At 41.5% G+C, this 13,942-nt stretch overlaps 1 protein-coding gene across 1 annotated transcript in view; it reads left to right on the top strand.

Annotated features, from left to right (window-relative positions):
- Nucleotides 1–13,942, top strand: part of cacna2d2a (calcium channel, voltage-dependent, alpha 2/delta subunit 2a) — a 275,566-nt gene that overhangs the window by 211,162 nt on the left and 50,462 nt on the right. The window contains exons 9-10 of the mRNA XM_066664996.1: nucleotides 11,285–11,335; nucleotides 13,144–13,243. Coding sequence (XP_066521093.1) covers nucleotides 11,285–11,335; nucleotides 13,144–13,243 — 151 coding nt within the window. The remainder of the gene's footprint in view (nucleotides 1–11,284; nucleotides 11,336–13,143; nucleotides 13,244–13,942) is intronic.

Genomic DNA, 13,942 nt, shown 5'->3' with positions numbered 1-13,942 from the left:
AAGAACATCTACATATATAAAAGTAGGTACAAATGATGTATCTTGCTATAGCGTATACCCTGTACTACTGTGGGTATGTGTGTGTGGCTGTGCGGTGGCATTTTCTGCCTGAACTCATGTTGTTTCTCCGCTCTGTTCTGTGGCCAATACTCTTATACCCCCTCTCTCCATCCAGCACCCCTTTTAGACTGTTGCTAGGCAACCTGTGCCCAGCTGTGCTGATTGGCAGGGCCGTGGCAGGGGAGGCAAGTTGTGTCAGGTCAAGTTTGTGTGATTGTGGTTCAGCACTCTGTCTGTGTGTGTTAGACTCTTCACGCAGCTCCACCAATCCCATGCCTCGATGACACTGACACTGGTTCACTGACCAATCACAGACAGGACAGTGACAGGGTGCAAGAACAGTCTGACCACGTATGGGATTTTACACACACATCCTAACATGCCTTTTAAAGGGCTGATATTTAGGATTTTGTTGGAAGTTGTGCTGCACTTCCAGCAAAACTTATTCTAAATAGTGGAACCATTAGTGAAAGCTAGATGCTTGTAGCAGCTGGATGCACTCTATGGACAAAAGTAATGGGACACACCTCCTAATCATTTAGTCCCACAGGTGTATAAAATCAGCATTTGTGAAAGAATGGGTCCTAAAAGAGCTCACTGAATTGTAAACGAACAGGATCCCACCATTACAGCAAGTCCATTGGTGAATTTCCTTTCCCATAGATACTCTACCATCAAGCTTGAAATGGTATAATTGAAAAGTGGAGGTATTTAGGCACCATAGCAATTCCTAAAGTTACAGTGGGGGGTTGAATGTTGAGGTGCACAGTGTAGAAAGCCAACAATAAATACAGAGTTACACACCTCCTTTGGCATTTTCATTAGCACAAAAACTGTGTGCCAGGAGCTTAAAGGCTTGGGTTTCTATGGCCAAAGACCTGCATGCGTGCCTAACACCACCAAGCACAATGCCAAGCGTTGAATGGAGTGGTATAAAGCATGCAACCACTGGACTGTGTAGCTGTGGAAACATTCTTTGACATTCTTTTTCTGTACCTATTAAGTCTACTACAGCGGTTTGTGTTTAGCTACTGCCATTTTGGCTTTACACACTTCTGATGAAACTTGCTGCTATATGGAACTTTTATGGATTGTTTTTTTAATTGTGGGACACATTTTCCAATGTTGACACACTTGATTTTAAAAGAAAGACTGTGCAGAAGTCTGCAGACTATTGCCACATAATGTACGTTTATACAGGAAATATAGCTTTTCTCCATAAGGAACTCAGTTCCAGGGTCTTAATGACAGGTCTTTTGTTCTCCCCCTGTCTAAACAGTCCTGTTCCTTTAAATAAGCATGAGCCACAGCTAAGTTCAGCACGAGTGCCCAGCAGTGATGAGTGAAGAACAGAATCGCTGGTTTTTAGCCATTTTTCCTTGGCTCTGTTTCTTCTCCATTCTTGTTTTTGTCATAATTTGTCAGTACTCATTTCTCTGTGTTTGTTTTGTTTGTTGTGCTTCATCCTCCTCTTTGTGCTCTCACATAAACGTGGCTGCAGCGTTGTGATTATAAACACTCAGATGAGGCTGCAGCAAAGTCAGAGAGACTTTGGTCAGTTGCTGTGGTTATTAAATTAGAGCTGGTTATCACAAGAGAAGTGATGAGGTGATGGAAAGGAAAGAAAGAGCGAGAGAAGAATCAGTGAATGATTGTTCACAGAGGGAAAGAATGGAGAGTTTAGCGCTGTGAGAATGAAGGCTTTAAAATGGACAGGGGTGAGGGAGGATTTGAAGGAGAGATATAGAGACAGAGGGCATTTCTGCTAGCCAAGCGTTACAGAGAAGCTATTAACATGCAGCTTCAGCTCAGCATCGCGGCCCAAAAGCAGATATTGATTTTTGCGGAAAAGTCAATCTGGTTCCTCAGTAAATATTATGGCAGCTGCTCAAAGCCACAGCTGCAGAAATGTCACAAAGAGAAGAGAGCCCAGAGCTCTGCTTTACCTGGCCTTCGCCTCTGTGGCTCCTGTAAAGGGTAAAAGCCAAGGACAATACCCCCAAGGCTACAAACCAGTGGTCCAAATCCAAATCACAATGACAATCACAATCATTTTTCTAAGAACGTTACACGACAAGGAATCTGTCCTGGTGAGTAAACATGTATGACTTATAACAACACACTGTACAAACAAGAGAAGACCCAGATACAAACTGTGAAAAAAAAAAGAAACCGGTTTTAAAAAGTGAATAAAAAGACAAAACTGCAGATACAAGAGATCCAGTCATGCCATAAATTCCTTTCCCATACACTCTTTGCAGTGTCCCTCATGATGACCCTTGACTGCCTGGGGTATAAATCATACACTACTCATACACTAATAAAACGGGCTGAGCTTTTAAGCCAAACAATGGCTACTTAAAAAAAATGGGGTCACAATAATGAATGTGTTGATTCATTAAACACTGATTTATTGTTTTGTATTTAGTGTGTATAGCAGCTTGTGTTTATGAGTTATGTCAACAAACATGAAGACTGTGTATCTGTCTGTGAGGAGTGTGGTGTGTTCTCCCTGTGTCTCTGTGGGTTTTCTCCGGGTGACTGTCTGTGAGGAGTTTGGTGTGTTCTCCCAGTGTCTGCATGGGTTTCCTTCGGGTGACTGTCTGTGAGGAGTGTGGTGTGTTCTCCCTGTGTCCGCGTGGGTTTCCCCCGGGTGACTGTCTGTGAGGAGTTTGGTGTGTTCTCCCTGTGTCTGCGTGAGTTTCCTCCAGGTCACTGTCTGTGAAGAGTGTGGTGTGTTCTCCCTGTGTCTGTGTGGGTTTCCTCCGGGTGACTGTCTGTGAGGAGTGTGGTGTGTTCTCCCTGTGTCTGTGTGGGTTTCCTCCAGGTGACTGTCTGTGAGGAGTGTGGAGTGTCCATAGGTGTGAATGTGTGAGTGTGTTGCCCTCTGAAGAACTGGCGCTCCTTCCAAACATCTATTTATTGCCAAATACATTAGTTAATAAAGATAGTCTTCAAAAAATAATGGAAAAAAATTATGAGCAGGTTTTTGAGAGTTTGTTTTTTTTCTGTGAAATTGTTCGTCCATGTAAAATATTCCAGCAGCGACTGTGACGAGGCCTGGTGTTGAATCCTGATAGTGTGGTATATTTTTTTCTAGAAATATAATCTGTATTTTCTCCGGTTTCATATTTGTGAAAGGTAAACAGAGACCTCTGTGGTCAGATCTCAGCATCGTCCCTCACTGAATAATCAAGAGAAAAGTTGGAGATATAATAAAATAAAAAACAGACAACATCTTTCTTCACCGTAGCTGCGGTGCTCCACGTCCGCACGTATTTTTAATCTTAATTCAATCTTTATTCAGCAGACGCACACAGGGGAAGTGCGGGGAGCAGCGGCCCATAAAATAATAACCCCATCAGCACACACACACGCACGTACACACACACACACACACACACACACAAGTGCACACTAACATGTATGATATCTCTCACTCACACACATGCTATTTAAACAGCCCTCTCTCGCCCCTCCTCCCTCTCAGGCACAAACATCTCCACAGTCCCCAAAACACAGTATCTCCATTTTCTGCATTATTTGAACACAGTTTGTCCTTTAGACAGTGTGACAGATCCATGATGAATGGACCTATAGAAACGCTTCATGTGAGACACCAGTGTCTCCCATTAACTTTGACTCAAACACAGCATTATTGCCTCTTCTTGAAAAGTCACTATTTGACACACTTTTTTTGTACAGTGATGTATCTAAACCGCTCTGAGCACATCTGCCATCCCCCACTCTCCACACACCCCCGCTGACCACTCACACCTGCACAACCCTGCTCAAAGCCAGCAGCTGTGTGACATGTATGTAGCAGAGCGTATCATTCACAGGATGAGCATCCATGATCGCCTCATTTCTAATGTGCTAATTTTAGTGCCACCTTGTCAGATGAGGGAAAAGCTACACAGACTCTCAGAGAGAGAGAGAGAGAGAGAGAGAGAGAGAGAGAGAGAGGACAGTTCAAGAAATCCAGAGAGAGAGAATGAGAGAGAGAGAGAGAGAGAGAGAGAGAGAGAGAGAGAGGACAGTTCAAGAAATACAGAGAGAGAGAAGGAGAGAGAGAGAGAGAGAAATGAAACAACAGTAATGGAGAGGTAAGAAAAGCTGGAGTGAGAGATGTGAAGAGAAAGAAAGTTTGTGAGAGGGAAAAGAGAAGAGTTAGAGAAGGAGAGAGATAAGTTACAGGATCAAGAAAGACAGGAGAGAAAGGTAGAGCGCAAGAACAGAATTTAAGAGAGATAAATGTAGAGAGTAAAAACTCGATTTGCAGAAAGGAAAAATACAAAAGGAGAAAGTTTGAGAATGGGAGAGAGAGAGAGAGAGAGAGAGAGAAAAAAGAGGAAGAGAGTAATTTAGAGATGAACGAGAGGACACTGAGAAATGGTGAAAGGGAGAGAAGAAAAACAGTGAGTGAAATGGGTCAGAGGGCAGGAACACAATCTGCTGTGAATGTTCTCATTTCAGAGGGACTGCATTGATTTGAAATAACCTTCTTTTTTTTAAACTCTTGTACGCATGCTGCAGCATGGTGTGAGAACAGAGCACAATCAAAAGCGTACCACAGCGTCAGACCCCGCCCTTAATGGAGGAGAGGGGTGTTTCTCAGCAGTGTGTTTGTCTGGATAGAGTCTGTGATTAACGTAGAGTATTCTCAAGGTAAAAAGAAATGTAATTGCATATAGAAGGACGAGAGACAGTGGCATTTCAGTGCAGCACTGTCTGATTGAGGCTGGTGTGTGTGTGTGTGTGTGTAGAGAGAGTGGGGCTGAAAACGGATGCACTTCTAAACTGAAGAGACTCCAGACGGCGCTTGCACAAAAGTGATTTCTGTCCCCCAACATAAATGATGAACATGTGTGTAGGGATAGGCATTGTGTGTGTGTTTGTGTGTGTGGGTGTGTGTGTGTGTTTATGTTTTTTGCAACAAAATGTCTACTTGGTGTGTGGGGGTGGAGTGTTGGAATGTGTGTTTTGGTATTGGTTTAGGGCTGGATTTTGGAAAAGGAGTATGTGTGTGTGTGTGTGTGCATGTGTGTATGTATCTGTGTCTACGAGACAGGAAGTGTGTGTGTGTTCGCCTCAGTATTGGGAGTGTTTGTGTATGCATATTTGGGTCTTTGTGCATGTAAGTAAGAGCTCATGCTGAGTGTGTGTGTGTGTGTGAGAGTGTGTGTGTGTGTTTGTGTGTGTTTGTGTGTGTGAGTGTGTTTGGGGATCAGGGGAGTGGGATCACAGTGGCACCAGCCAGGCCCATCTGTGCGTCACCTGGCCTGGGCGCTGGGGATTCTGGGTAATGACTGGGAAGGAATGGCTTCGCTGGGCCGCGGTGGAGGGGTAATTATGGAGTGGAATCCATGCAGAAACAGCACATCTGCATCTAACAGGCCTGTGAGTGCCGGGGTTGAGGACACGCTCAGTCTGGGTTTATTTGTGTCGGGACAGAGGAGATTGTAAAGGCCGGAGAGGCTCCGATTTAACTGGCTGCTCGCCTCGGTCAAGAAAGGTCATAGTAGCCACATCCTAATTATTAGGGACACAAATATTTGCTTAAAATAATGGTCAGCTTCAGCAGATGTGGGGATTAGACTATTGCAAAGATGTTGTAGGAGTTTGGAGGCTGTTACTGTGGCTGACAGAAAGAAAGAAAGAATGCCAGGAATTTTAGGAGCTGAGACAAAAGTGGAATTAGAGAGAGGAGAAACTGCTGTGGACTGCAGGTGCATTGGACGCTCAGGTGCTGGCTGATATCCAGCTCCATGTTGGTCAGATGCAGTTCATTTTGAAATGAGCGAGAAAGAAAACCAAGTTATTCAGGAAACTGCATCTTCTAGAAATGTGATTTACAGCTGGTAGCTGTTGTGAAACCTTTCTGTGTCTCAAAGATATTCCTCAGGCTCAGAAAACTGATTTATTTCGTTTTTTTTTAAAATAACTATACATTGAACATTGTCACAGACCCAGAGATAGATGAGAGATGTTTGAATGTGGAAAAGCATGAAAATAGATAAGGATATTGGTGTACTTGTGCTTCATATGTGGGTAATATTAACGTAGTTTCGCTGTTTCAGATGTATTACTGACTCCAAACTCAGGAGACAAATAACTTTACATGAAAGTAAACACAGACCCAAAGCACTCCAAAACTAAATAGCTCGAGTTAAAAATGAGATTCTATGGTATTTCAAACAGTGACTAAAACTTAGAGACAAGTTATACTTGTCAATGAACCAGCTACAGACAGCTTCTTACACATACACATAGCTTTCCACCTTAAAACTGTGCAGAGCTCCTGAATGAACACAAAGAGAGACAAATTCCTCTTTTAAGGTGCTGTGGATGGGGTGCTGCTTTAGAGGGACTGCCCCACCCACCTGACACACACTGGACAGAGAATGTATTACAGAAAGGGAGGAGGAGAAGAGAGACCACATTTGAGAAAGAACTGATTTCATTTACAAATGATTCCTTAAAGAGCCATCCACTAAAAACATAAGCTAATTTTTATGGCATCACTCCAAAGGACTGTTTTGGCACTTTGGGTGTGTGTTTTATTTTGAAGGCTGTGTGGTCAACAAGTGGCTAAATGGTGAATACAGAGGAAGCCTCAATGTTAGCCTCCTAACATTGATTTGAGCAGAGTTGTGCATAAGAATGCTCAATTTTTTAAAGGGGGCATATTATACCTCTTTTTAAAGATGTCTTTGGGCTACACAAGACATGTTCATGAAGTTCTTTGCACAAAATCACTCTCCCATAAAGAGATCTGACCAACTCTATTCTCTCTTTCAGAATATATAGTCTCTTTCAGAATGAGCCGTTTAAGGGCTCTGTCACTTTTATGCAAATAAGCTGTTGCTGGCCACACCCCACCCATTCCATGTTTATGCAGGATAGGGGTGGTGCAAGGGTGGTTTTATACAAATTTCCTTATTGTGACATCACAATAAGGGAGCCATGCAAACGGCTCATAAATGCATATGATTCCTGACACCACAATCTTTCAACTGACTCACAGAAAGCTAATGGATGGGTTTTTTGCACTTAGAGAGTTTATAGGAGCAGTAGAGACCCAAGTGGAAATACAAAAGCACGCAAAAAAGTGAGTTTTGCATTCATTCATTTAATATCAAGTTTCTGCAGTGTGGCCCTGGAGAAGAAGAATCCAGAGTGTGCAACATACTGATGGATGATGCCACAGTGAGGCTGGATATTTTGTGTAACGTCACATTTCCATCCCAATTAAAACTTGACCCCCATCCCTGGGAAAGCATATACTTCTGCACGGCCAAACGGAAGCACCACAGTACTGTTTTCACAGTGATTTATAACTGTTGAGTCTTTATCCACACTCTCACCAGGCTTCAAAACCATATTATACACTTTTTGTCAACTAACCCAGCATGCAGATGATTATAATTTCCGTCATGTCCAAACTGCTTGGAGCTCAGCCAAATGAGCGGAAGCATTTAAGTAGACTTATCTAACCTGCAGAAGCAGGGAAACAGATCCTGTAAAGAGGGAGTTTAGCACTTTGTACTTGCATGTGTTTTATGTTTGGATATGAAAAGAAATCATTAGACTGTAATTACTTTAAAGCCCTTCTCAAATGACAAGTGGCAGTTAAAGGAAGTAGTGCCTTGGAAACCGATGTAATGTTACCTTTTGGGATTATCAATCAAATTAATGATGTTTTGAAGATGGATATTTGCTCTCCACACCAGTACTTAGCTAACATAACAAAGAATGGAAATTCGGCTGTGAAATATACCCATTGTATCATGATTTGTGATGTAACATAACCAACAGATAGAGAACTATTTGTGAATGCAGCCCTGTTTGGTTTATAGCAAGCTAGCTACACCCCACCACCCCTCCAAAATAACATGGCACCCAAACATTTGCAGGGCACAGAAATCTCTTTTTCGCTGTGCCACAGCTTTGAGAAAAGCCCAAGTAATTCCTCACACTCTCACAAAAACACACAGCTCTGTAAAGCTCAGTCTAAGAAGCCCTATCCTGTCAGTCCTCCAGTGCCTGGCGCTCACTCAAATTAAAGAATCCAGTAATTAAATTTGATAAAAGTCGAGCTAGACCGCTTCATGGCTACAGAAGGCTGATTTCTCAGTGTCAGTGCAGATCATGAGAACCAGCACATGCTCTAACTTTGATGTAGCACTCTATCAGGAGTAATTGAATTCTTTGTAACTTCACACGTTTCTTCCCTATCAAGTCCAAGCTTGATCAGACTGAGGGTCTTTCACCACTGAAACAGGGCAAAACTACACAGCCCTTTGCTTTTCCTTTGTCTTTTTTCAGGGTATGGGTTGTGTATTTAAGGGGTTTATGTAAACTATAGTGCATTTTATATTAAAAACATGCAAGGTTAAATTCTCCCTCCCACCCATAAGAACTCATCTCTATTTATCAAAACTGCGTAGTCATTTATTTCCAACAATGAAATATCTCTTAATGCCTTAAAAGTGACTTACATGTAACTTTACACCTTCTCCTTCATGTAGTACACGTGGATCTATGAATATGCCCTTAGTCGCCACCACTACATCTAATTAGCCCTCTGAAGTTCTCCTGCAGTTCAAGCTTACATGATAAAAGCCCCACCCACCAGGTTGAGGGTATTGGTTTCTTAGGTTTGTGACTTAAGAAACCCTGGCTGTCTGAATCCACCCTTTTAAGACTTTGGAACATTGCAGTTTCTAAGTAGAAATGTCCATCTATGCTGTTGACTGCATGCTTGATTCACTCGTGAAATGTCTTCTAAGATTTAAACAACACCACCCGAGTATGTTAACAAGGTAAAACCTGATTTTTCAATGTGGGATTCTTTTCTGTAAGGTGCAATATAGGTATAAATTACATTTTATCTGTTTATAGATAAAGTCTCAGCCAGACTCTGGACAGTTAAGTTCACGCTGGAATAAAACCCATTCCAAAATCAGACACCTGGCAACCCAGTGTATCTCCTTCAGCTGAGTTGTATCAAAGCCTGGATTTGTGGAGTGGTTTTAGAGCTGTGTTTGTGTCTGAGCTTGGAGGGTCTGAGTTCACGGAGCAGGTTTAGAGCTGAGCGCTAGCTGCTTGGCTGGGCTTCAGAAAGCCTTCTCACTGGACACCTGCTGCCCACTCTTCACTGAGGCACAGCAGCCTCATTAGCGCCAAACAAGAGCCCCCAAACGACTGGTCCGCTCCTGCTAGCGCAAAGCGCTAACTACCCGTCTGTACAGCAGCCAGCTAGCTTACAATACAAACCCAACATGCACATTTTTGTTTTTCCCCTCCACCCCAAACCTCTGCCGATGAAAATAGATGGAGCACATCCATCAGGCGTCTGGGGTCTGTTGTGTCAGCTGTAATGTGTTTTTAATTGCGCATGTTTCCTCATTTTATTTCTTTTCTTCTGCTTTTGATTTGAGTCTATATGTCACGCTCTATCAGCCATGGACAGACATTGCCCTCGTCCCTCTCTCTCTCTTTTTATTTTTTTCCCCCCTGTTGCCACACACATCTCTCAGCGTGAGTGTTTTGGCTAAGCTCAGCTCAGCTAGGCTAAGCTAAAAATGGCCAGTGCATCATTAAGAGACAGGGCCCTTCTCCAGAGCACAATGTGCTCACGCTAGCATAAAGGCTGCGGAAGATGGACTGACTGACTAATGTGTTTGAAGTGACCTGATGACTCAGCTGAAGAAACAAAAGCCCGTCCAGTCAGTGGTTTCTCCTGACTCTGCGCTGCTCAAACTCCCTCTGTTAGCTTAGCATCAACTGTTTTAACAAGTAAGACACAGCTCTGAGTTCCCTCAGAAACACTGAGGCAAAGCTAGACCAGCATCTATATGTGGAACAGCTCTGATTACCTCAGGAATATCAAACTTGTCTTCTACTTTTGTGAAGAATTGTACCTTGTCTTGTTTAAAATACTTAGATGCAGTTTCGTCTAGTTTTGAATAACATGTTAATCCGACGATCCATTGTATTAGTTATATTCTAATCTTTGGAATTTTATTTAGAGCAACATTGTATGACAAAATTTACAAATTTATATAGTTTTGTTTTCTGTTACAATTTTTCTCTTACAATTCAACAGGTAAAATGACCAAACACAAACCTGCTATTTGTCATAAAAAAGAAGGATGTATTCGTATTCAAAAGTGCTCAGATGGGATATAAATATAAAACAATGCCTTAATTCATTTTCTGTAACATCTTAATCCTCTTAAGGGTCACATTAAGTAACCGGAAACATTGGGCACAATATACAAATACACCCTGGGCATGGCGCCACTCCAACACAATAAAAAGAGTGAAATGTTTGTACGTTGAAGTGAGGATAGCCCACTAGAGTACAACTGGCAGAATCCAAACAGTGTGGCCTAGTTAACACACTAAAGATGTCAGACTCACCATCTACTAGTGGGCAAAGCATTCATGGCTGAAATTTGCCAGTCCTGATTGCTAGCCTCTGATCTATATGTCAGTAAATTTACCAAAGATCTATGGACAGAGAGGAAATCCGTGCGGACACAGGGAGAAGACACCAAACTCCTCACAGCTAAAGATAATTAATGTTCTGTAAATTGGAAAAACTCAGTCTAGGCTCAAATGTAGCACTGTTGTATTTCATTAGTTAGTTTGTTTACCACCGATATTGCAATTTGTCATTTTTAGTCAGTGTCCCTTAAATATTAAATATTAATCTTAAATATGAAGCTTAATTCAAAGTTCAGCTTGAATTTTCACTTGTTCCCTAACCCTGATTCAGATCTCTTATTTAAATCGGGCCCCAGCATTTCACCAAAATCTCTCATTAAGAATTTACAGTTTGAAAATTTGTAAATAAACAATATGTGCCAATCAAAATTAATTTTATTGTCCAAATATGTGACTGATTTGTGCTTTATTAGAGTATTACCTGCCTTTTTTTCTTTAGATGAACAGGTTTATGGAAGGGCCATTATATTGTCACCTAGTGGCCGGGATGTATCATATGTGTGTGTGTATATATATATATATATATTATAAGACAAAAAAAAAAAACTGATTGCACCTTTAAAGGAGATTTTCTCTGATTTCTGCAATTTAGTCTAGGGTGAATGACATTGTTGGGTTAATACAGAAATGGATTATTAATGAGTTAGAAGTCAATAAATATGTTTACAGTGGCTATAGCTAATTTGAGTTTGGTTTTTACCTCCAACAGGTATATCCAGGGTGCCTCTTCTCCCAAAGACATGGTCATCATGGTAGATGTGTAAGTACCTCACTTCCACACCCCCACACACAGTCTTGTCTTTATGATTTCAGGGGACAGAATTAATCTCAATCCAAACTACTACTGCCCTAACCCTAACTTTACACAAACCTTAGCACAAACCTTTCACTTAGAATATAATGACTTGCATTATGAGGATGTGATTTTAATCTTATACTTTGGAAGTATATAAGCAGATTTAGTTCCCTACAACATGATATATACTTGGACCCCTTCAACATACACACACATATTATCTTTCATACACACAGCTCCTGTCACTAGTCAATAGGGAGGAAAAAATGTCAACTATTACAAAGGTTCAAAAATCAATATGGTCCTCTAGTGCCACCTGTTGGCTCCAGAAGCCACCGGACCAGCTCTTCAGTTCTGTTGCAGTTTGACATGTTGGCATCCAAAGCAGCACTCATTTTTCATATCGCAGTGTTATTGTACTCGCTGAAAAATGACTGGGAGGTTATGTGTGGTGAAAAATGGCATGAGATTTGCGGCATGCTGTTTGAATTGCTGATCTATCTGCAGCAGGTACAGAAAAGAGAATGACTTTGAACCACTGTTCTAGATCATGACAGATCTTATCTAGCCTCTGAAATACACAATACTGAGGACAAATATGTATCAAAACATCCTGCTGTATAAGCTCGTAGAGCCCCTTCACACTTGTGGAAAACACAGAAGGGCGCATATGGATTAATGGGTTGCGTTTATTGGTTTGTGCATAAACAAGACCATTTTAACAGACACTGTTTGTCTAAAAGTATCCAGACACCTCTTTTTAATTAGTAAACTCAACTATTTTAGATAAACCTGTCACTGACATGTGTTCAGTGGTGTAATCTCCATAGATAGGAGTAAGAGAGGGTCAACAGAAACAGTGTTGTGACCTCTGATCACTTTTCTATCTCAGTGAATTAAAGGAGAATTCCACCACTGTTTCCAAATTTCCGTTTGGTTCATTTAGTGAGAGTAGTTTGTCTTGTGTGTCTGTGGTTATTGGAGTATATTATCTTGTGTAGTTTGAAAAAGTAATGAAAATGATCATCCTCTCTTGTATTTGTGTGTGTTACAGTACTACTTCTTCTTCTGTGGTGGTTTGACTAGTGTTGATGTACTTCTTGTTGTTGCAGTAGTGTTTCTTATGTGTCTGTGGTTGTAGGAGTATTTGTTTACTGTTTATCTGTGGTTGTTGGGAGTAGTGTTTTTTTTAAACAATCTATGGTTGTAGTGCAGCATTTATTGCTTATCTGAGGTTGTTGGGGCAAGGTCTCTTGTGTATCTGTGGTTGTTGGAAAAGGAAGAAAGTACTCAGACACTCAGAACTAATATATAGCTCAGTTTATGTGTCATGATTGTGTATTAAATGGCTGTTCTTCGCTGTTAAATCCCCTTCATACCGCTGCAATGTTTTTGGTTTTTTTTTACTTGTGCCATGGAATTAACATTTGATGGACATGGCACGGAAGCAGCGGTGTAGGATGCTTAGCAACAGGTGCTGCTTAGCAACAGCTTTGTGGTCCATTTGTTTCAGAGAGCTGTGGTTATGAGGCAAATGGTTTGTGAAGAAATTAAAATGTGCACTTTTAGAAGTTCTTTACAGCAATGGTGCATTAAGTAGATCAAGCTTAAGGGATGTAATCACTGTATTACTGTAATTTTTTCCTAATGACAAAGTTACAAGGTACTCTCTCTCTCTCTCTCTCTCTCTCTCTCTCTCTCTGTGCATTTGTATGGGTCTGACTTACTCTGTTTGTGTGTGTGTGTGTGTATGTGTGTGTGTGTGTGTTTAGGAGCGGCAGTGTGAGTGGACTCACTCTGAAGCTGATGAAGACCTCTGTTATTGAGATGCTGGACACATTGTCTGATGATGACTATGTAAATGTAGTTCAGGTAAGTGCATGCAGTCATAGAGTTAAAGGCCTCATTCTTATTCTGACCTATTAAATTACTGGGCCTGGTGGGCATTATAGCGACATGATACTGTACTTATAAGCTGAACATCTGCACATAATATAAAGGCAGATTCAGACCAGTGTGTCATTCACTATATGAGCGAAAATATCGGCACATACATAGTAATCATTTAATTATTGAATTCATTTCCATTGCTACATGTGTGTAATCTCCAGCACCTAGTTATGCAGTCTGGCTTAACGAACATTTATGAAAGAATAAAGAGTTCACTGAATTCCAGTTAGGAGTTGGTGTGTTCTCCCCGTGTCCGCGTGGGTTTCCTCCGGGTGCTCCGGTTTCCTCCCACAGTCCAAAAACACACGTTGCAGGTGGATTGGCGACTCGAAAGTGTCCGTAGGTGTGTGTGTGTGGGTGAATGTGTGTGTGTCTGTGTTGCCCTGTGAAGGACTGGCGTCCCCTCCAGGGTGTATTTTATATCCGTTGTGAGTGATATCATTGACAAATTGAAGGATTTAGGAACCACAGCATCTCAACCACAAAGTGGCAGACCTTGTTAATTTACAGAGTTGGTCGCAGAGTGACGAGTCGCATATTGTATAAATGTCGCAAGAACTATGCTCAAGTTCAAGTTTTCATTCAAATCTGCACAAGAGCTGCACTGGGAGCTTCATGGCA

Source organism: Hoplias malabaricus, chromosome 3 (assembly GCF_029633855.1).
Source record: "Hoplias malabaricus isolate fHopMal1 chromosome 3, fHopMal1.hap1, whole genome shotgun sequence".
NCBI lineage: Eukaryota > Metazoa > Chordata > Actinopteri > Characiformes > Erythrinidae > Hoplias > Hoplias malabaricus.
This window is presented reverse-complemented; position numbering and strand designations above follow the sequence as displayed.